This window comes from Malaclemys terrapin, chromosome 5, assembly GCF_027887155.1.
Source record: "Malaclemys terrapin pileata isolate rMalTer1 chromosome 5, rMalTer1.hap1, whole genome shotgun sequence".
Classification (NCBI taxonomy): domain Eukaryota; kingdom Metazoa; phylum Chordata; order Testudines; family Emydidae; genus Malaclemys; species Malaclemys terrapin.
In genome coordinates, this window is record NC_071509.1 from 44,815,698 (window position 1) to 44,837,068 (window position 21,371).

General features: G+C 42.4%; 1 protein-coding gene across 3 annotated transcripts in view; it reads right to left on the reverse strand.

The window, feature by feature from the left end:
- The window catches only part of PDS5A (PDS5 cohesin associated factor A), a 170,230-nt gene that overhangs the window by 94,607 nt on the left and 54,252 nt on the right, over positions 1-21,371 (reverse strand). For all 3 annotated transcript variants that reach the window (XM_054030065.1, XM_054030066.1, XM_054030067.1), the window contains exons 3-6: positions 5,637-5,840; positions 5,311-5,397; positions 4,337-4,434; positions 3,741-3,867 (exon numbers count right to left, since the gene is read on the reverse strand). In XM_054030065.1, coding sequence (XP_053886040.1) covers positions 3,741-3,867; positions 4,337-4,434; positions 5,311-5,397; positions 5,637-5,840 — 516 coding nt within the window. The remainder of the gene's footprint in view (positions 1-3,740; positions 3,868-4,336; positions 4,435-5,310; positions 5,398-5,636; positions 5,841-21,371) is intronic.

Consider the following 21,371-nt stretch of genomic DNA (forward strand, 5'->3'; position numbering starts at 1 on the left):
GTAAGTATGTGAATACTAAAGTTTTGAAACAAATAACTGATCTGCAAGTAGAATCTTATATCATGTGAACGAGCCTGTAACACATAGCACAATGGGACATAACAAAGAAATACAAAATTTCTGCTCTCCGCGCATGAGCAGAACTTCCATTAAAATAACAACAGTCTGGCCATTTCAGTACCCTTATTCTGTAGTAACAGAGAATTATTATTGTTCAGTTGCTTTGCATATATTTTGAAGTATTATAAAATGCTCTGTGCAAGAGAATAAAATACACTTTTTGTGCTAGTTTGCCTCTAATTTACATACCTATGGCCAGATAATTAATATAATCATGTGCAGAATTAGGGAATTCTCTGAAGGCAGAACATAATTACTTCAGTGAAGATCTAGATCAGAGAGAAGAATTTTGCAGTATATTTTTAAATTACTGGATAAGCATCCCCTATCTTCACAAGGCCTTTGATAATGTTTCCTGTGAGGAAAGTTGCACTACTGCCTAAAATATGCAGACTTTCTGACACACAGAATGTATCTTGTAGCAACATTTATACAAGGTGTGGAAAAACTGCCATGTGACTCAGGAGTATCAAAAGCTAAAAGTATTGTAGATTTTTTTTTCACAGAATAAATCATGGACAAAAATAAAGCTGGTTTCCTTGCATTACTTAATAGGTAGATCTATTGCCCATAGACAATTTTATAAATAAAAAGAAAACATTTAGATATCTTCTACAGAATATTAAATTAATGTGTGGCATATACCCCAATTCTACTTTCCAATTTCTCTGAATGCCTTAAGCTTCCATTTCTTTTGACAACATGCAATAAGCATGCAGTTATGATTAATGCATAATGGTGTTTGTAGTCCCCAGATTAGATTGAAATTACTTTTAAAATCATTAGGGGGAGAAAAATGAAAGAAATCTGATGTCACTACAGGACAGAGTTATGGTTGTTTAGATGCCCTAACTGTACATTTCTATGTCTCAACATATTTGAATTTAAAATTAATTCTAAATTTCCTGGATTTGTAATGCTTAATTTGGGAATAAATTAAAACATTCCAGTAATTATTTTTTACCTTACATTACTCACACTACTCTTAGCTTTAACTCCATATCAATGTAATTTTTACCTGGGAATTTCCTGGATTTTTAAAAATTAATAATTTCATACATGAACAGTAAACAAGAAACCCAATGAGACTGCTATCACGTATTACTACTACTGATTTGAAGGTATATAGTATCGACCTGAAATAAAATATTTTATCTTTTAGGATCAGATTCACCAGTATACTCTGTCTACGTTACATAACTCTGCACAAGCATTCCAAGGATACTAGCCTCTCAAGTAAGGTTTTGTACTGCTCTCTTGATGCAAACCAGCAATGATCAGGCCAAGTGTACACCCCAATTTCCCCCTACCTCCTGCTTTCCACATCCTGTTCCCCACATCCCCCTGCACCCTTCTCCCAGCTCTCCTTCGTGAGTCAATCTGGCGCAAGATGGTTTTTAAAAGTATATATTTAGGATTGCCATTTTTGCCGTTATTTTTCATAACTGAAAGTTAATCTGTCAAGAGAGGATGAAAAATAAAATCTTCTTCAGACAAACTTATAAACACATGCCCACTTTCAAAATGGCTAATTCTTATTGTTCTGAATAAGACTGAGGCCACAGGCCATCATCTCATTATTCTCCACGAGGATGAACCCACATGATGAGCACTTCTCATTATGCCTGCAGGAGTGAAGCCAAACTGCCCTCACAGAACATGGTAACCCCTTGTGCAGTCATGAGGTGTAAAGGAGCACTATGAAGAACAGATGAAGGGCAGGGGCCATCTTTGGCAAGTTTACTCTAGAGCCACAGTCCCATTGAGAACAGATGGCAGCCATTTTAGAATAAGGCAGTTTTTTCTGGATTTCTCTGAAGAGAATTTTTCTTCAATTTGTTGCTGAAGAACACACAGGCAATTATGAAGAACAGCAGCAAAAAATTACCGAATCTTAAAAAAATCTTTAAATGTGTTCTATGCATAAGATTTCAGGTATCAGAGGGGTAACCGTGTTAGTCTGGATCTGTAAAAAGCAACGAAGAGTCCTGTGGCACCTTACAGACTAACAGACGTATTAGAGCATAAACTTTCATGGGTGAATACCCACTTCGTCAGACGCATGCTCCAATACGTCTGTTAGTCTATAAGGTGCCACAGGACTCTTCGTTGCTTTTTTAAGATTTCAGGGAGTTTTAACTATATGGGAAGTTTGAAGAGCCTCTTATTCTTTACTGAGATCATTTGGGAAAAAATAATAGGTCTGATACTGAAAGTCAGAGTTCCTAAAATAATTAAATATGGCAATTTTAACTCATTAATGAATTAACAGATTTATTTATAAATTCTCTAAAAAAATTGTCTGGCGGATAGAGACTAAGTGTTGTACATTTTGGGGAGAATGCACTGTATTCCTTATGCATAGCAGAAAGAATGGATCTCTTCTTTATATGAAATCTCAACTCAACTTTAATTACAGAGCCACAGCTAGTGCCTCCATAATTTTTGATAATTTTAATTTAACTAATCAATAACTGGCAATGGATGCCCAGCAATGATACAGTTCATTAGCTGCAGCTAAAGGCTGAAATTTACAGATAAAAATCTATGGAAAGGAATGAAAAAGCACAGGCATTTCTTCAAGGTAATTGTATTGGTCAATGTAATAGGGGCATTGGCCCCAGAATACATGTGAATCCCAGTGTGCCTGTTCCAAGGCTGGCCTTATGCTCACCTGAACCTCATTTAGTTACCTTCCAGTTGATGGACCTAAGAATTCAAGTGGCGATCATGTGACTAGATTACAAATTCAACCTGGAGATTAGGTATTAGTAAGAGTTCAGAGAGCCTGCTGGAGAGAAGACAGGTTTGTGATAACTCTGCAGAGCTCCCAAGCAGAGGGCCTGAGGACTAAGACCTGAAAGACAATAGGAGCCTGCTAGGGGGAGAAGCCTCACCTAAGACACCTGTAGGCAGGTAGGCTAAAAGGGGAAGAACCCTCAACTGGGAAGGGCTTATATAAAAGATTCTGAAGCATCAGAGGGAGGACTACATGGATACTGAAGAACTGAAAGACTACTGAGCTCAGAGACAAGGCTGGAAAGAACTACTGAAACTATGGAAGAAGGTTGGAAGTCCTGCTATGAGTTAAATGTTCTGTTAATAAACCAATATCCAGAAGGGAAGAGTTAATGGAAAATCATCCGCTGAGGAGAGTTTGACTGACAACGTAAACTACGGCAAACAGCAGGTCCTGATGCCTGATAGGGTAAGCCCTGCTACCATCATTCACTTGCATAACAATCAAAATATGCCACATCTTTTCAATAAAAATAAAATATTAAAACGTAAGTTTTAAAAATGATAGTTCAGCAGCATACTAAACTAGCCTACAAGAGATTTGTCTTAGTCTTGGTCTTCCAGTGCACAACTCTTGAGGTAGCATGTAGACTAAGTCAGTCAGTGGTGAAAACTTTACATATAGTTAGGAATGACATTAATGAGTTCCCAAAAGAGAGTTTTCAATCCATTGCTGCAAGACTGGAAAAAAGACAGCTGTGACGAATGGTACAGAATGTCCGAAGATAGGGAAATGTAACAAGACAAAGGAAACAAAACAAATACCATTGTTGTGCTGAAACACATGTTTATATGTTGTCACTGTATTTTACTTTGCAGACCTTGTGTGCAGGAATGAGGTTAATGAGAATGGAGTCCAGAAGCTCTTGAGTTACTCCATCACCCTCCATGATGATAGAACTCATCAAATCCAGCATGTGCATTTGTACCTTCTGGTTGTGGCTATTGCTAAAAAGATAAAAAAGGTGATTAAAATTAAACTTCCAGACACCCAAGGGGCCAAGAAAATTCATGTCCTAGCAGTATTTTAAAGAATAAATGGATGAACAACTAAGATTGTTCACCTTTCACTGACCCATATTTTCCACATTTATGAACTCTGACTATATTACTTCAATTGGTCTGACTCAGTCATATAAATCTCAGAACACGTACAAAATAAAGATAATTGAATCTGAGCAGGATAATATTTTTCTAGTGTCACCAAGTAATTTAGGCTTTTTAGACAGAGCACATGTATAATGAAATATTATAGATACTGTTTTGCTATTTGCTGTCCACAAAATGTCCTTTTTGAAAACTAGTTCTATTATAATCTATGAGTATTTGCAAACTGAATGAAGAACTCAGTCTACAGAGACAAAGGTTCAAAAACCAAGGATATTTTGATAATATATATTAAAATAATTCAACTTACTTGATAACTGAAAAAAGAGTCCTAAAAAGCTGAATAAAAATTTCATTGCAATCTTCCAACTCAAAGCAGATGTTGTAAGATTTAACCCAAGCTAAATTCTATAAAAAACAAACAAAATAATAAAACAGTCACAATAATAGAATTACAACCTTTAACTAAGACATGCAAGTCTAAATTTTGCTAACTAAAATATAAAAGAAAAGTCACACTATACAACTTAGACTGCAAGCTCTTTGGGACAGGGACTGTCTCTGTGTTTGTATTAGAGCTTAGCACAATGGGGCCCTATAATACAAATAAAAATAATAAATCATGATGAAAACCCGATTTCATATGCGCAAAAGCAGATTGATACAACTTGTAAATTCAACTAGTATAGCCATGCTTGTAGGCTATCCATCTATGCTATCTTCTCTCTCATGGCATGAAGCAATTTTTAATTTAAACTTTACAAGATGGTTTCTACACACAGTCATGGTAGCATAGTCATTTTTGTCTTGCAAATAGATTTTTAAATCAGCTTAGCCAAAATTTATATCAATTTCCCAATGACCAGCATAATCATATTTGCAGTTCAACCTGTGTTTGAAATAATTTCCTAACATGGGAAAACCTGTTGTGCGAATGAAGTCTCGCAAATAACACACCTGAAAGAATCAGACCTCTGGTAATTTTTTATGTAAAATCCTATGGACATGGCTAATCATGACTAAAAGTCAAAATTTAAAACAAATAATATTATCCTGCTTCTCAAACTATGGGCAACACTGTGCTCAGCACATAGTTAATAAGTCAAACTGAGCCATAACACAGGAGAAGCAATAATTAAACTTTTACCTGATTCATGATATCATAATTTCTACAGCATGTCAAAGAATTCCTAAACAGGCTGTCACAAACAGGGAAAGTCTGATTACACTTCATAGGGTTATGGGGCAGACATGGTCTATTAAAAGTTCCAATAATTATATTACCTCTAATAAGTAAAAGTATCGGTTAAATTGGGGGCTCTTAGTATCCTCCAAGCCTTTTAACTGTCTTGTAATAAACAAGAATATGTCCTGTAAAACAAAAAGGATAAAATAAAATGTAAAAACATACATAATAATCCTCTGACAGCTATGAGTTCATTCAAATTAATTTCACTGAATGTACTAAATTAATGTCTCTAATAAATCTAAGTGTCAGTATATTCAAAAACTTGGTAATATAATAAAGTCTTTGATGGATCCTTTGATTGTATGTTCAACTGCAAGAGAATTAGATGGGGAAAAAGGCTTCTTTTAAAAGAATATTTTACCTTAAGTTTATCATGGGATGTATATGGCGCTTCTGGAGCATAGATTCGGAATATATCAGCCAAGCAACATGCTACAAGGAGACGCACATCTTTGTTGGGATTCCTGAGGAAGAATTCAGATGCAAGATGCAAGGCTAAAGGGAGATACTGCTGTTTCTCATCTTCTGAGTCCTGGTCCATGTCCATGAAGGTTTTTACTACCATCTAAGAGTTAAAGAAAAGGGAAAAAAAGACTTAATCCACTTTCTACTTTCATTCATAATTGCTAAATAATGCTTTCTAAAAGGATGCAATACCATCCACAGTTATTTTACTGCCTAATTATTAGCATTAACATAACTTCCTGGTTAGGACACGCTGCAGAATAGACGTATGACTTTTACAGATATTTTGAACTTGATACTGTTAAGTCAACTCTTTAAAAGTTCTCACAAATATGGCCAAAAGCACAGAATAAACCTTAGGCTCAGCAAAAAATGTGTAGCCCAGGCAGAGGAGAGGTGTGGCTATGGTAGGTCTAAGCCACTTTTTCACTCTCCCAATCCTGCTCCAGTGTAATTTAGGCAGCACTACTTTAAGTCATGCCAGTTGCCTGGGGTTGCCCTATAGGTTGAAGTGCTATGGCTCCAGCTCTGCCCCACCCCCTATGCAAGAGTTAATGAAGAGGGCCCAAAAAGGCAATCTTATCTTTGACTTCTGCAACACCTATAGCAGAATCCTTCCCCAGCCAGATACAAGGCTTTTAGTGTTCCTTTATGCCACTCTGGCCCTTTTACTTAGTGTAAATGGGCCAGAGAGGGGGTGAGGGTCCGAGTTTTGTGCCCAAGATTATTTACTCAACAGATCTGTAACTTGTGTGTATTCAGAGTCATCTCTGTTTACATAAGTGACAAAAAATAAATGTGCATTGCTTTTTATTCCTGTTAGCACAACTAGCAGAAACTGAGCTAGACACCATTCACTCTTGTGCATTGTCAACAAAATTGTTTACTAAATTCCAATTAATTATGCCTGTGCAATCCTACTGAATGAATGGGGTTGTACAGTTTTAAGTAAAGGCACAGTTTGGAGGCAAAGATGTTGCAAAAGGTATAAACTTTGAGGAAGGATGGTCCAGTGGCTACTACGTTAGTCTAAGACACAGGTTCATTGCCACTCTGCCACGGATGTCCAGTGTGACAATTGGGCAAGTTACAGTTACTCTGTGCCTTAATTCGCTATCTGTAAAATGGGGATAACAGTTTTTCCCCACTTCACAGTGGTATTGTGAGGATAAACATATTAGAGTGTGAAGCACTCAGATACCACAGTAATAAAGGGCATATAAATATAACACAGAAGATAGAAAGACAGAACCATAGATCCTGAGGATCTAATTTAGACTACAAGACCTTTAGTACTGGTAATGCATAAGAAGGCAAGAACCCCGCTTGACTTTCAAAGCCCAGACTGAGTTTATAGAGCTGACAATTAGAAATACATTTTTGTATTTAACTATAGATAATTCTTTTCCGACTATGCCATTTTGAATGATAATGAAGTGGCTCCTCAGTTATTAAATGTGCCACTGCTTAAAAAGTTGATATGAAAATATTGCTGTTTCTTTTTCCTGGAACTGTGGAACCCAGCTTTAAGTGAAGCAGATAAAACAAATTAAAAAAAAAAATCCGTTTGTCTACCAAGCCTCCCAGTATTATCCTCACATCCTATACTGACAACAGTCACTCTGGCATAGCATCACAAATCACTTGTCCTTCCTAGAAGCTGGAAGGAAATTTTATTTATATAGATAACACAAAAGTAGCAGCAAGATCTAGTGGGTTAAAGTACAAGAGTGTTTCTGGTCCTGCCTCTGCCACAAATCTGTTGTGATATCTTGGACAAATTACAAAGGGTGGTTGTCTTCACTTTTTCCTGACCCCACCATTTTTAAAGAGGTAAAAATATGGGTCGATACTAACACAACATGGGGCAAAGTTTTGGGGTTTTTTGGTAAAGAGGTAGGGAGTATTTTGACCCGCTTTCCCTGACAGATACAAGCCCTGGCCCTGCTATATCTGACAAGCTCCTATTTACTCTCCTCCCGTGCCTTTCTTCAAGGCCTGTCTACACAGTAGGATAAAATGTGTATTTTAAAAATGTATTAGCCAATAGGTTTTAACTACCTTGTTTTAAGACCCTAGGATAGAAGGACAAGTTGAATCCTCCTTATCCCCTTCCTCCAACTTTCTGTGGAGAGTCCTTAGACTCTATCCTGGGTCCCCCTTCTTTTCTCCCTCTACACCTTATCTTTGGATAATCTCATCAATAAACAACAATTCAGCTAATATATATATGCTGAAGACTCTCAAATCTATCTCTATTTCAGACCTGTCTCCTCCTGTCCACACTGAAGTTTCAACCTGTCTCTCTGACATCCTCATGGATAGCTTGCTGTCACTTCAAGCTCAACTTGGCTAAAATAGAGTTCTTAATCTTCCCTCCACAAACCCCATACCTGCCAACTCCTTTCTCCATCACTGTGGACAGCACTGCCATCCTGTCTGTCCGTCAGACCATAACCTGGGCATGGCCTTTGACCTGGACTTCTCTATGGATCTTCATATTCAGTCTATGTCTAAATCTTGTAGAGTCTTTCTGCATAACCTCTCTAAGATATGGACTTTCCTATCCATTCACATAGTTAAAACTCTTGTCCAGTCTCCTCACCTTTTAGTCACTGACTACGACATTCTTTTTTTCGCCCTGGACAAACAATCTCGTCCCTTCTATCCATTTAGAAGGCTTCTGCAAAGACTATTTTCTTAACCTATCACTTTGGCTAGGTCACCCCTCCTTCTCTTTGTATGCCATCAGCGACTCCCCTTTTTCTATCACATTGAAGATAAGCTACTTGTCTTCACTTTCAACCCATCATTTCTCACTCAGTATCAAGAAGTCAATCCCCACCTCTGATCAGCCCATAAGGCCAGCCTCCATTCCCACTTGGTAATTTTTCAAGCAACAATCTTCATGCTTTCTCCATTATACTCCTTCAAATCCTTCCTTAAAACTCACCCTTTCCATGATGCCTATAAAAAACACTGACAACGGATAGGCCATTGGTATGCAGAGACCACTGCTAACCATACTGACCAATACAGTTTCCTTGCTGCCTTGTACTCCCCCATCTGTCTGCATCCATCTATTGTCTCTGGTCCTATACTTAGATTGCAAGCTCTTTGGGACAGAAACCATCTTTTTGTTCTGTGTGTGTAAACTGCCTAACAAAATGAGGTCTTTGTCTATGAATAACACTGATAGGCACTACTGTAATACAAACATATAAACAAGTACTTAATAATATGATAAAACCCCTCTATATTAATTCCAGATCACAACATCATATACAAAGATAAATGGAATTATCATTCAGATTTACTTAAATTTAACTATATTCTATTTGATATAATCCAATAAATTAGTCACATTTCTTTTATACAAGTTTTAAATTTCAGTAATGCAAAAAACTACCTCGGGGGGAAAGAGAGAGAGAGAGGGAGAGAGAGAAAGGGTGCACGCTATTGCTAAACACCCATTGTGGTTGATGGAGATATTACATAAAATAATCTGTTTACTCCCTCTTGATAACCTGTATGGCAATTCCACTATTACAAATAGAACAATGTTTTCTAACCATGTGATACAGAAGAATAATTAGTTTTTAATTGTATTAAGACATTAAATACAACATAAGCTTTTGCAGGAGCGATGTGTACCAGTGTTGGCAGGACCAGGCTGGCGCTATCAGAATCACTGAAGCTTCTTCCCTCCGTATCTTGAGGAGCACCTTGTGAATGAGAGGGATGGGCGGGAACGCGTATAGGAGACGGCCTCCCCATGCGAGGAGGAATGCATCCACGATGGAGCCCAGGCTGTGAATCAGGAAGGAGCAGAACTGCTGACACTTCCTGTTGCATCGCGTGGCGAACAGGTCTATCTGGGGAAAACCCGACTGATGGAAGATTGAGTTCATGATGTCCGGGCGTGACCTGCTGAGATGGTCCGCCAACTCGTTCTGTACTCCAGAGAGATACCGTGCTTGCCGGTGTATTCTACACAGAAGTCCCACAGCATGATGGCTTCCTGGCACTGGGGAGACAAGTATGCAACCCCCGTTTGTTGATATAAAATATCACCGTGGTGTTGTCTGTTGTGACTGATACACATCTCCCTGCTATGTGTGCTCGGAAAGTCTGGCATGCAAGGCATACCGCTCTCAGCTCTCTGACATTGATGTGGAGAGCGAGATCCACCTGAGACCGGAGGCCTTGTGTTCTGATCTCCCAAATGTGCCCCCCAGCCCAACTTTGACTCATCCGTCACTAGCAAGAGGGATGGCTGAGGGCTGGTGAAAGGGACCCCTGCACATACTACCTGTGGGTCAATCCACCACAGAAGGGAGTTGAGAACCCAGTGAGGCAGGGTTACAATCCTGTCCAAACTGTCCTGGGCTGGCCGATACACGGATACCAGACATGACTGAAGAGGTCAAAGTCAGAGTCTGGCATGCTGTACTACGTAGGTACAAGCTGCCACGTGTTCTAGAAGTTTCAGGCAGTTCCCTGCTGTGGTGGTGGGGAACTGTCTGAGACCCTGAATAATGTCGCCCAGGGCTCGAAAACTCGCTTCTGCAAGGAATGCCCTGGCATGTGTCGAGTCCAGTACCGACCCTACAAATTCTATTCTCTGAACTGGGGACAGCGGTGATTTCCCCTCATTCAGTAGCAGGCCCAGTTCGTCAGAAGCAGCTCTTATGAAGGCAACCTGCGTCTCTACTTGTGTCCTGGATCGGCCCTTGATCAGCCAGTTGTCAAGGTACAGGAACACTTGTAACTGTCACCTGTGGAGGAACATGGTCACGACTGCCATGTACTTGGTGAATACTCGAGGTGCCACTGACACGCCGAACGGGAGCGCTGTGAACTAGTAGTGGGTGTTGTTCACCTGAGGTATTTTCTGTGGGACTGAATTATTGTTATGTGAAAGTACACATCCTTCAAGTCGAGGGTGGCACACCAGTCTCCTGGATTCAATGAAGGGATGATAGAGGCCAAAGAGACCATGCGGAAATTGAGCTTCTTCACCAATTTGTTGAGTTCTCACAGGTCTAGCGGCCTAAGCCCGCCCTTGACTTTCGGTATTAGGAAATACAGAGAATAGAAACCCCTGCCCTTCTGTTCCTGAGGAACCTCTTCCATTGCTCCTAGTGAAAGGAATGAGTGCACCTCCTGTATAAGAAGTTGCTCATGAGAGGGGTCCCTGAAGAGGGATGGGGAAGTGGGGTGGAAGGGCGGGAGGGCACAGAATTGGATGGAGTATCCCCTCTCTACCATGCGGAGCACCCAGTGGTCCGAAGCGATATGGGACCATGCACAGTAGGAAGGGGACAGTCTGGAGGAAAAGATAAGGCGGGGTAGATCCAGTTTTTGTTCTGGTGCGCCGTCTTCAACCGCACCTTCAAAAGGCTGATTTGGGGCCGGAAGGTGGTTTGGGTTGACCAGAGCTTTCGCCTGAGGATGGGTGCGGCCTTTTCCTGCCACTCTTGTTCCTCCTCCAGGAACTATCCTGACGGTTCTGCTGGTACAAGCACGGAGAAGGTTGCAGTCTAAAATGCTTCCGCTGCATAGCGGGAGTATGGAGGCCCAATGATTTGAGAGTGGCTCTCAAGTCTTTTAGGCTATGCAGCCTTTTGTCCGTTTTCTCAGAAAAGAGAATCAAACCATCGAATGGGAGATCCTGAAAATGGCAGGCCCGAGACCTGGAACCCCGTCTCATGGCTATGCCCATAGCCATCACACGGGTAGCCGCATCTGCTCAGTCCAGTGCGGCTTGAAGCAAAGCTCACAAAATGAGCTTCCCCTCCTCCACCAGAGCCGAAAACTTGTCGTGGGAGTCCTGCGGCATCAGCTCTGCAAACTTTGCCATTGCCCCACATGTGTTGTAGCAGTACTTGCTGACAATGGCCTGCTGATTAGAGATGTGGAGCTGCAATCCGCCAGTGGAATAGACCTTTTTCCCATAAAGGTCGAGTCGTTTTGCATCCCAATTCTTCGGGGAGGGTCCCTGGAAGCCCTTGCGTTCACGTTGGCTAGCAGTATGTACCATGAGATAATCAGGTGGGGGGGGTGAGTTGCGGTTAGCCGTAGGGGTCAATGAAGCTGGGGTCTGACACAAAGTTTTTGTGATGTTAGAGACGGTCTTTATGAGAGGCTGCGCAATACGTGCAAGTCCGGAGGGGGCAAGGATGTCTACCATTGGATCTACATCTTCCACTACCTCCTCCGCCTGAATGCCCGTCGCAGCAATTGCTGTAGCACCCTGCTGTCCTCCAGGGCAGAGGCCGTAGCAATGCCCAACAGCACCTCACCCGGTGAGGACAAGGAAGAGACTCCCATAAGCGGTGGCTGCTTCCTTCCTTCCGCACCCAAGGGGTCCGGCGACACCTGGATTTCTTGAGCCGGTACTGACGCGGATGGTGTTGCGCCCCTTGGTGTCGGAACTGCATACACCGAAGCTGGTGCCGCAAGCGTCATCGGTGCTGAGGCCATCATCAATGCTGGAGCTGCCGTCAGTGCCGGAGATCGGTGTTGGAGATGCTGGAGCCAAAACAACTGGGGCCAGTGCAGGCTGCGCTGGTGCCGGAGGCATCGGGATGGAGGTGCCGTGTGGCAATGGGGCTACCCCTGATCCTGACGATGCAGACAGTGTTGGAGGGGGTACGAACGTGGCTGAGGCCACCGACATTGCCCTTGGCTCAGATCTTGGCTTTGATGAAAAGCCCAGGGAGTCCAAAAGGGTCATTGTGCTGGGGGCTGCCATTGCACTGGCTATAGTGCCGGGTAAAGATGCCGGTCCAGGTTGATGCGGACCATCTGCTCCTACTCCTACAGGACCGATAGGAGTCTGATTCCAACTCCGAGGTGTCTGAAAAAGGACCACGGAGGAGCGGTATTTCTAGGCACCGACTGTTCGCACCGAGGGCTCTGGTACCGGCGTGGTTGCTCGGTCTATTCCGTTGCTGGAGAGTGGCGCACCAGGGTTGGAGATCAGCGGGGCATCATGACGGGCTTTCCCCTTGAAGGTGCACGGGGAGCAACCAGTACTGGCGACCTGCCCTGTCTAGGATGGGAGAACAGTGCTGAGAGGGGGAGTAGTTCTTGGGCTTCCTCGAATGCCTCCGGAGTCAAAGGGACATGCAGCTCCCGGCTCGGCCTCGGCAAACGAGGAGGGTCTAAACTCAACCGCCCTTCCACGTGGCCAGGAGTCAACATGACCGTCACCAGTGGTGGATCGAAGTAGTGTGACCCAACTCGGGTCTCACAACGGCTGGCTCCTTAGGCCTAGCAGGGGGAGAACGACCCCTCTCCAGCCTCTTATTCTGCGGCACAGGCGATTGAGGATGGTGCCTACATGTGGCATATGAATCACGAGTGGAGCCAGGATGGTGCCATGAGTCTTTGTCCTTATTCGGCACCAGAGCTCGTGCTGACGGTGCCAGAGCACTTGTACCAAGGAAGAGGTACTCAGCGCAGGGTCCATCAACCCCCCAACCCTCTTCCGAGACACAGACTTGGCAGTGAGGCTGCATCCACCCCTGACACAGTCCAAGGGCTGAGGCTGCCCCAAAAACACCCTGGGGCCCTGCCCTCCACACCAGGCATGGCAAGATAGCAAGCAAGAGCAACAGCGTCTTGCATGCCTGCCCAGCCCTGTGCAGCAATCTGGGTGCTATCACCAAAGTATGGGTCAGGTGCAGGATGGATCTGGATACACAGGGTATCGTTGGGGGGGTTCCAGGTGCAGGGGGAATTGGACTCTGAAGGGGGCTCAGTGTGGTGGAGGTACGGTGACCAGACAGCAAGTGTGAAAAATCAGGTGGGGGATAATAGGAGCCTATATAAGAAAAAGACCCAAAAATTGGGACTGTCCCTATAAAATTGGGACATCTGGTCACCCTAGGTGGCGGTCCGGTAGGTGCAGGTGTGGGTCCGGATTCAGGGGGGAGGGGCTCCGTGGGGAGTTCAGGTGCAGAGGGGTGATGCTCAGTGGGGGGTCTGGATTCATAGGGGCTTGGCCGATGGGGAACAGCTCCCTGTACAGTGAACCCTCTTCCTGCGTCTGAGGAGCAATGGGGACAGGAAGCAGGGGGAAGGGTATGTGCAGTGAGGGAGGGGGAAGGAAGGTTTCTGGGGGCAGGTCTGACCCAGATCCTCCTAGCGGGGACAAGGAAGTCCCATCATCCCCCACCCCCAGCCCAGCCAGGACTAGCAGCTGAGCCAAGTTAGGAACCACCAGCTGGGACACCCCGAGCTCCCTCCCTCATTCCGCTGCAGTGATTTACCTCTTTATCAGCTGCTCTGGGCACCCAAAACAATTCACCCATATTGCTGGGGAGGACTGTGTGACTGCTCTGGCAGCTTCCCTTTGCTTCCCCATCAGAAGTCATTCTTCTGCAGGGAAGCAAAGAAATCTGCGGGGGATATGAATTCTGTGCCCACACAGTGGCGAAGAATTCCCCCAGGAATAGCCCAAGCATCCTCCTCATAGCAATTAGACTTCTGACCTCTACCATATACAAAATTCCTCAAAAATGTCAGATAAGGAGACTTCTTACTACTAGAGCCCTGCAAATCTGCAGATATCCGCAGACCATGTTTGGGGATCGCGGCTCAGATGAAGATAAACATTTTGTATCCGCACAGAGCTCTATTTATTACCACTGGATTAAATGTGCTTTGAAAACATTTTGCTTTAGGCCTGCATACCGATCAGGTGTAACTGCTTAGGACAGGTTCCTTTGGGAAAGAAGCTCTGACTATCTGTGCTTGACGTAGGTAATGCAAGGATTGTTTAGACTAGTTGGTCTCAACCCGCAACCCAATCAGCACACATTTGCGACCCATGTGATATCCTCAGGGCCACAAAGGTAGTATTGGATGTGGCCCACAATGGTAAATAGAACCACTGCGATAAATGTACATCCCAGTATATTTTTTCAGTCCGTACAGGTATTAAAAGTTCCCACCCCAAAATATTTAGTCTAAGGGATAGCTGCTATAGAGAAACTACACCAAAGACATTTTTGCTTCTGTAGAAGAAATAACCATGGAGCACAAAATTGCTGCAGAATCCCACTCTCCCAACCCTTTACCTATAGGAAGACACACGGAAAGTGTATCTCAAGAAAACTGATGTGGACATCACAAGCTGAGAGGAGCAAGCTACTTGGCGCCACATCCTCCATCAGGCAGGGGCCCACTTCGAGAAGTGCCTGGCCCTTGAAGCTGAAGACAGAGAATGTTCCCAGCAGGCAGCTGGCCCGCCAGGAAATGCCTGTACCTACAGCAGACAGATCTGTGGTTCCAGGATCGGCCTCCTGAGTCACCTCAGGACCCATATGTAAATCCATCGTAGAGATCATCCTCAAATCGAGGGATTGCCTATGATAACAAGTCTTCTGTAGACCATTGGCCCTACCAAATTCATTGTCCATTTTGGTCAATTTCAATGTCAGAGGATTTTTTTAAATGATCAATTTCACGGTTTCAGATGTTTATATCTGAAATTTCAATGTGTTGCAAACGTGGGGTTCCTGATGCAAGGCTATTGTAAGGGGCTCATGGGATTGCCACCCTTATTTCTATGCTGCTGATGGTAAGGGCACTGCCTTCAGAGCTGGGCAGCCAGAGAGCAGTTACTGCTAGCTGGATGCCCAGTTCTAAAACCAGTGCCACTGTCAGCAGCAGCACAGAAGTGAGGATTGCAGGGTATAGGGAGTGGGTTACCACATGTCCTGGTTTTCCCAGCAGCCTCCCACCTGGGACAGGAGCTGACAGCTGGAGCCCCAGGCTCTCGCCTGGGTCAGGGGCCGACAGCCACCCTCACTTCTGTGCTGCCCTTCAGAGCTTTGCGCCCAGCCAGAGCAGAGCTTCCTGCAGCCAGGGGAGTTTCCTGGAGGTGGGTCTGACCTGGCTCTGGGAGCAGTTCCCACAGGGGAAGAGGAAGTCCCATCCCTCCCCATTTCAGGCCAGGACTAGCAGCTAGACCCCAGCGCATGGTGGGAGCCCCTGGCTGGAGAGCTCCTAACCCTGTCCCTCCCCTACACTAGCCAGATTTCACAGTCCACAACACGTTTTTCACAGCCAGGGCCCTATTGATAGGATACAACAAACTCCTATCTTTTGAAATTGTCTCTCTCTCTCTCTCTCAGGGTTCTGCATTCAGCAGCTCATTCACTGCCAGAACTTCCTTCTGTCATGTCTATACTTTCACCTGTTGCTGAGGCCTCAGCAAGGACCACACTGTCATGCTTTGGCAGAAAAGGGGCTTGATGCCAAGCCAGTGGGGTGGAGATCCAACCATTCCTGACATATCAGCTGCTAGGGTGAATACCCTGGGAACATAAAGGGACAGTTGCCAGCCCTGCATCAAAGAATGCATCCATGTAGGACTAGCCTTTGACCCCCAGGCACTACGAACATCAACATTAGTTTGCTTTCCTCTACTTGCCATACTGTAGAACTGATAAATGAAATTGTTTTTAATTGTTCACTTTATTAATGTAACTTCATAAGTAAAGCTTTATGAATGAAACACTATTCATTCATAAAACCGGTTACCCCAATAACTGGCTAATTAACAGTTAAGATGCTTATTAAGAGCCATAGCTGTTCAGTCAGCTGCCTTTGTAAGTTTCACTATCAATCCAATTCCTGCTTAAATCACTGAGACTTGCACTGTTTCAGTATTGTAACTTCTGTTCACTGTTTGCCATATTGTAATTCAAACCCCATTTTAAAACGCTTACTCCATTTTGTAAGGGCTTGCTGCAACCTTCATTTTTGCAAACCCTGCTGTAATCTTATTAGTTTAGTTTAGATGTGTGAATGAGGTATGTATGGATGATGGAATTAACCTCCAGCCCCAGCCTGTCCTGATTAAATAGAGTTCAAACAGCAAGGGCTGAAGATGCAGAGAAGAGGCCTAACAAAGTAAGAAGAATCCACCCTAAAAAGAAAAGGTACAATAGAAGGAAGATCAAAGCCCGGTCCCAGGCTGAAAGTCATGTCTGCAATTGACGGGTGATCGATCACCAAACCCAGAGGCAGCGTGACACAGCAAGACCTATAGACTCTGGATTCAAACTAAAGCCTACAAAAAGGATGGGTGAGATGGAAAACTTTGGCGGAGGGTAACATTCTGCTGCCAACATGGAAGGGCATCGGTGCATGCCCAACAGAGACCCAGCTCGTCCTTGTGCCGGCTTTCCTGGCCAGTTAGCCGCCACAAGCTACGAACCCAAGCCACAGACTCAAGCAGGACTGGTAACTATGCAGAAGCTGCAGAACATCTGATGGGTGGGTGTGTGGGTGTGTATATAGGTATTAGATATAATGTGTGTGTATAAGGATTAAGATATTAGTTATTGGTCATAAATCAAATTGTTATAATAAATGTGGCATCTTTATCTTGTCCCCTTTAATAAGATCCTGCTAGTTTTTATTGGTATAACAATACGAGGGGAACCACTCATACTTTGACAAAGACTTATAAATCCCAGCACAACGGATGTATATATATTTTAGCCCATGTAACAATAATTGCTCACAGTTGTAACTGGAAAATATTAGCAAACTTTATTTAAATATTTATGAATTAGGAACTACTGAGATGCTCTGAACACACCTGGCTGTATCATGGAGGACCTCTATGATACATTGCCTCTTACAGCCAAGAATTTATGACTGCCTTAGATTCTGGCACATTCAACACAACCATTCAGTGAGCAGATACGCACTGGACAGAGACCTAGTGTTGACTATTGTCAACGTTCTGATGTCTCAATATCTCTCAATAAGAGCTACCGTTTTACCAATAATTTACAGTAGTTGCCAAAGATGATGAGAGAAACAGATGCATAATGCACAGTTCTTGAAATCATGAAAAAGGCAGAAAATTTTCAGAGTAGTTTTATTACCGTAGGGTAGCAGCTAAACTTGAGATGAACTTATTGTTTAACAGCAGATATTTCTAAGTGCTCTAACATCCAAATGCATATTCAGATCATCATTAGGCTCTGGAGTATATTGAGTGGTGCAAATTTGGAATAGTTTGTTCCAGGGGTTCCTGAGATGCAGCAAGGGGGAGAAAGACCTGTCAGTAAAATTTTCTGTTTTTTTATAACCTCTCTATGCACACCGTGGCTCAAATTATGTCAGGCCCCTTCCCCCCAAAATGATATCATCAGATTGCATTTGATCTAAGCAAGTGTCCAGCATCCAGATCCACATTGTGGAAGCAAGATTTTAAAAGTTAGCTAGGGTTGAACCTGGGATCCATATTACAGACAAGTATCAGGGGGTAGCCGTGTTAGTCTGTATCTACAAAAACAACAAGGAGTCTGGTGGCACCTTAAAGACTAACAGATTTATTTGGGCATAAGCTTTCGTGAGTTAAAACCTCACTTCTTCGGATGCATCCGAAGAAGTGAGGTTTTAACTCACGAAAGCTTATGCCCAAATAAATCTGTTAGTCTTTAAGGTGCCACCAGACTCCTTGTTGTTTTGATATTACAGACAGTGGATTTGCACATGCACTGTAAGATTGCTGCACTGTACAATGGGAACCAGCAGTGTGCAGAAGCACAGTTTATCTCAGAAGCACTTGGGTGGCTCAGGGCAACAGACAATTAGACCTTGAACCCATGTACCATCTAATGGGTGTGAGTTTGAGTGCTGGCTTTGGGACATTTCTTTGAAATGCTGTGCACATTTTTACCCTCAGCCTGTACTGTGCTTGGGCTGAGGAGCTGCTGTTGGAAGTTTTTCCACCCAGTGCAGGCAATATTATAGGGTGATCTTTGCCAAAACATTGTTAAGATTAAGTTGAGCTCTCTGTTAAATAATCAAACTGCTGTAAAATCCACATGCATTCTTAATTTTCCAAGCAATCAGCTATGCTTCATCAGGGGCTGGGGTAGAATCAGTGGTGCACACTTGAGTCAGGTACTCAAGGGGTACCTCAGATACAGCCCCCACTCATCAAAAGGAGCTGTCCTAAAACACAAATGCATAGGGAGAATGTTTTCAAAACTCGTATGTGCAAGCTATTCTCCTTTGCTTAGGAATGGGTTCACTGTCTTACCAGAGGCCTACTAGCCAGAAGTTAACATGAAAGATGACGGGGACCTCTGAAGTGCAACAGCAATAAACTGGTGAGAAGCTAACCTACCCTCATTACATTTCCTTGTTGTTAAAACAAAAGGTAGCCTTCCCTTTCTGATACTGTTAGCTACCGAATCAGACGACTACTTTTGTGCCTGTTTCAACTGTAAGACAGAGAGTGCTCTAGTCTCAGGGATCTGACACAGTAATATAACTTTCTCTGGTTCTGAGAAAACTCAAAGGTCCCTGTGTTATCCCCTAAATACAAACAAGAAACTGCAGAATAAAGCTATAATAATGGATTGTAAGTTCTTGGAGCAGAGATAGCATTTTTGTTCTGTGCTTGTACAATCCCTAGCATACCTGGTCCATGATTAGGGCTCCTAGGCACTACTGTAATACAAATAATATAGTAAACCTTCTGAGGAAACCACACCTGTCTGAACTACTGATCTACTTTGCAAAAAGAACAGGAGTACTTGTGGTACCTTAGAAACTAACAAATTTATTAGAGCATAAGCTTTCGTGGACTACAGCCCACTTCTTTGGATGCATATAGAGTGAAACATATATTGAGGAGATATATATACACACATACAGCGAGCATGAACAGGTGGGAGTTGTCTTACCAACTCTGAGAGGCCAATTAAGTAAGAGAAAAAAACTTTTGAAGTGATAATCAAGCTACTTTGAGCTTTCAACAACAATATTTGTCTTACAGAGCAAACCATCTAATTGGCTATACTACTTTCCCTTTGATCTAATCTACATAAAGAGCTTTTCTTTGGAGACTTAACTGCTGAGTAGATCAGAACCAAACAATTCTTAATATTGGTAATTTACATTGCTTTATTAGCTTCACTTTATTAAAAACATAGTATTAGTTGAACTATTTGACTGTTTTACTTGCATTGACCTACTCTAATGAGAATCTCTCCTTTATCTAGAAACCTTGCTGTGATAAACACATTAGAGTACATGACTATTTCCTATGTTGAAACAGCATACAAATGAATGAATGACTCAAGAATTATGTATGAGGACTTTTCTTGAAATGTTTTAAACTTGTGTTTAACTTTTTTAAAAGACAAGCAATTACAGACATACCTGAAATAACTGAAAATGGAATGTACAATCTTAATACCGTCATTACATTATGCACAATTAGAACTTCACACACCACACATACAGAGCATCTCAAATGGAATTCATACAAAGACTTCACTATAACAGAAAAAGCGGAGAAATAACAGAGAAATAGCTAATCTCCAGGTTGGATTTTCATAAGAAACCATCAGCAGAATGACTTATTTTTTCTACTGTAGATCTGCACACACTCTAGTTTATCCTTCTAATCAATTCTCACTTATGAACATATGCTTTGACCCAAATTGTCTCATATCAGAACCGAAAACAAAATTAAGGAAATATTTGTCATCTAAAATTTTTATGCACCTTCTCTACCAGGCCATCGCTGTGAATTTTTTTAACATGTTAAACAGAGGTCTATGTTAAAATATAGGAATTGGCAAGACATTTGAATGAGTGTCACAGTTAAGGAGCTACAAAGTCAGTTTATAAACTTAACCTAATCACAAGTTTGAATCTGATAGAGAATCTCAGTGATCAAACTGAAAATATTACATTCTAGACTTTCTGAAGGTCACTGAATTTAAGGTGATTTCTGAAACAGAATTGCATCCCTCCCAACTAAAGATATGGAATATTTTAAAAAGTGTACATTTAATAGAAATTTGTTTTTAAATGCATCATAGATATGTTTTCTGAAAACACAAAAACAAACTACACTTTCTGGAATAAAAGCACACTGTTTAGTTACTGTTTTTATTATTTCTTTGTTGTAGTGGCCAGAATCTCATATCAAGGATCTGGAACCATCATGCTAGGTATTGTACAAACGTGTAAAACAGATTATCAAGCCCCAGAAACCTCACAATCTAGGATTATTCGAAGATGCAAGAGGATAAGCAGACAAGTGGAAGAGGGGCACAACAATAGGGACTGATATATTTGCATAAATTAATATTGGTGGGAACAGCAGTCACAGATGGACCCAATCTAATCAATACCACATGACAACAATTCACAGGCACTGCAGCAGAGGAAGGTCATGAACACAACTATGGGGAAATGAGATTCCTGAAGTTCAGGGAAAGCACATGCAGCCCCAAAATTTCAGAGAGTATGTAAGATTTTATTCTATTTTGACTAATGCAATGAACTTTGACAGTGTACTGTATTAAGGATTTTAAAATTCTTGGGAAAGGTTTTGTATGACCGTAATTCCTTCACTATTAAACACAAGTTTGATAATGCCATGGCTTTTTTCATAAAGCCAAAGTGATACTTTAAAACCCAACACTGTCTGTTTTGTTTCTAAGCAGGTATTACTGTACTATCTAAGCACCAAAGTTATTACTACAACAGGCAGTATAAATATGACATTTGCTTAGTACTCTGTTTTATAAGACAGGAAGGAGAATTTTATCATCAAAATAGGAAAACTCTA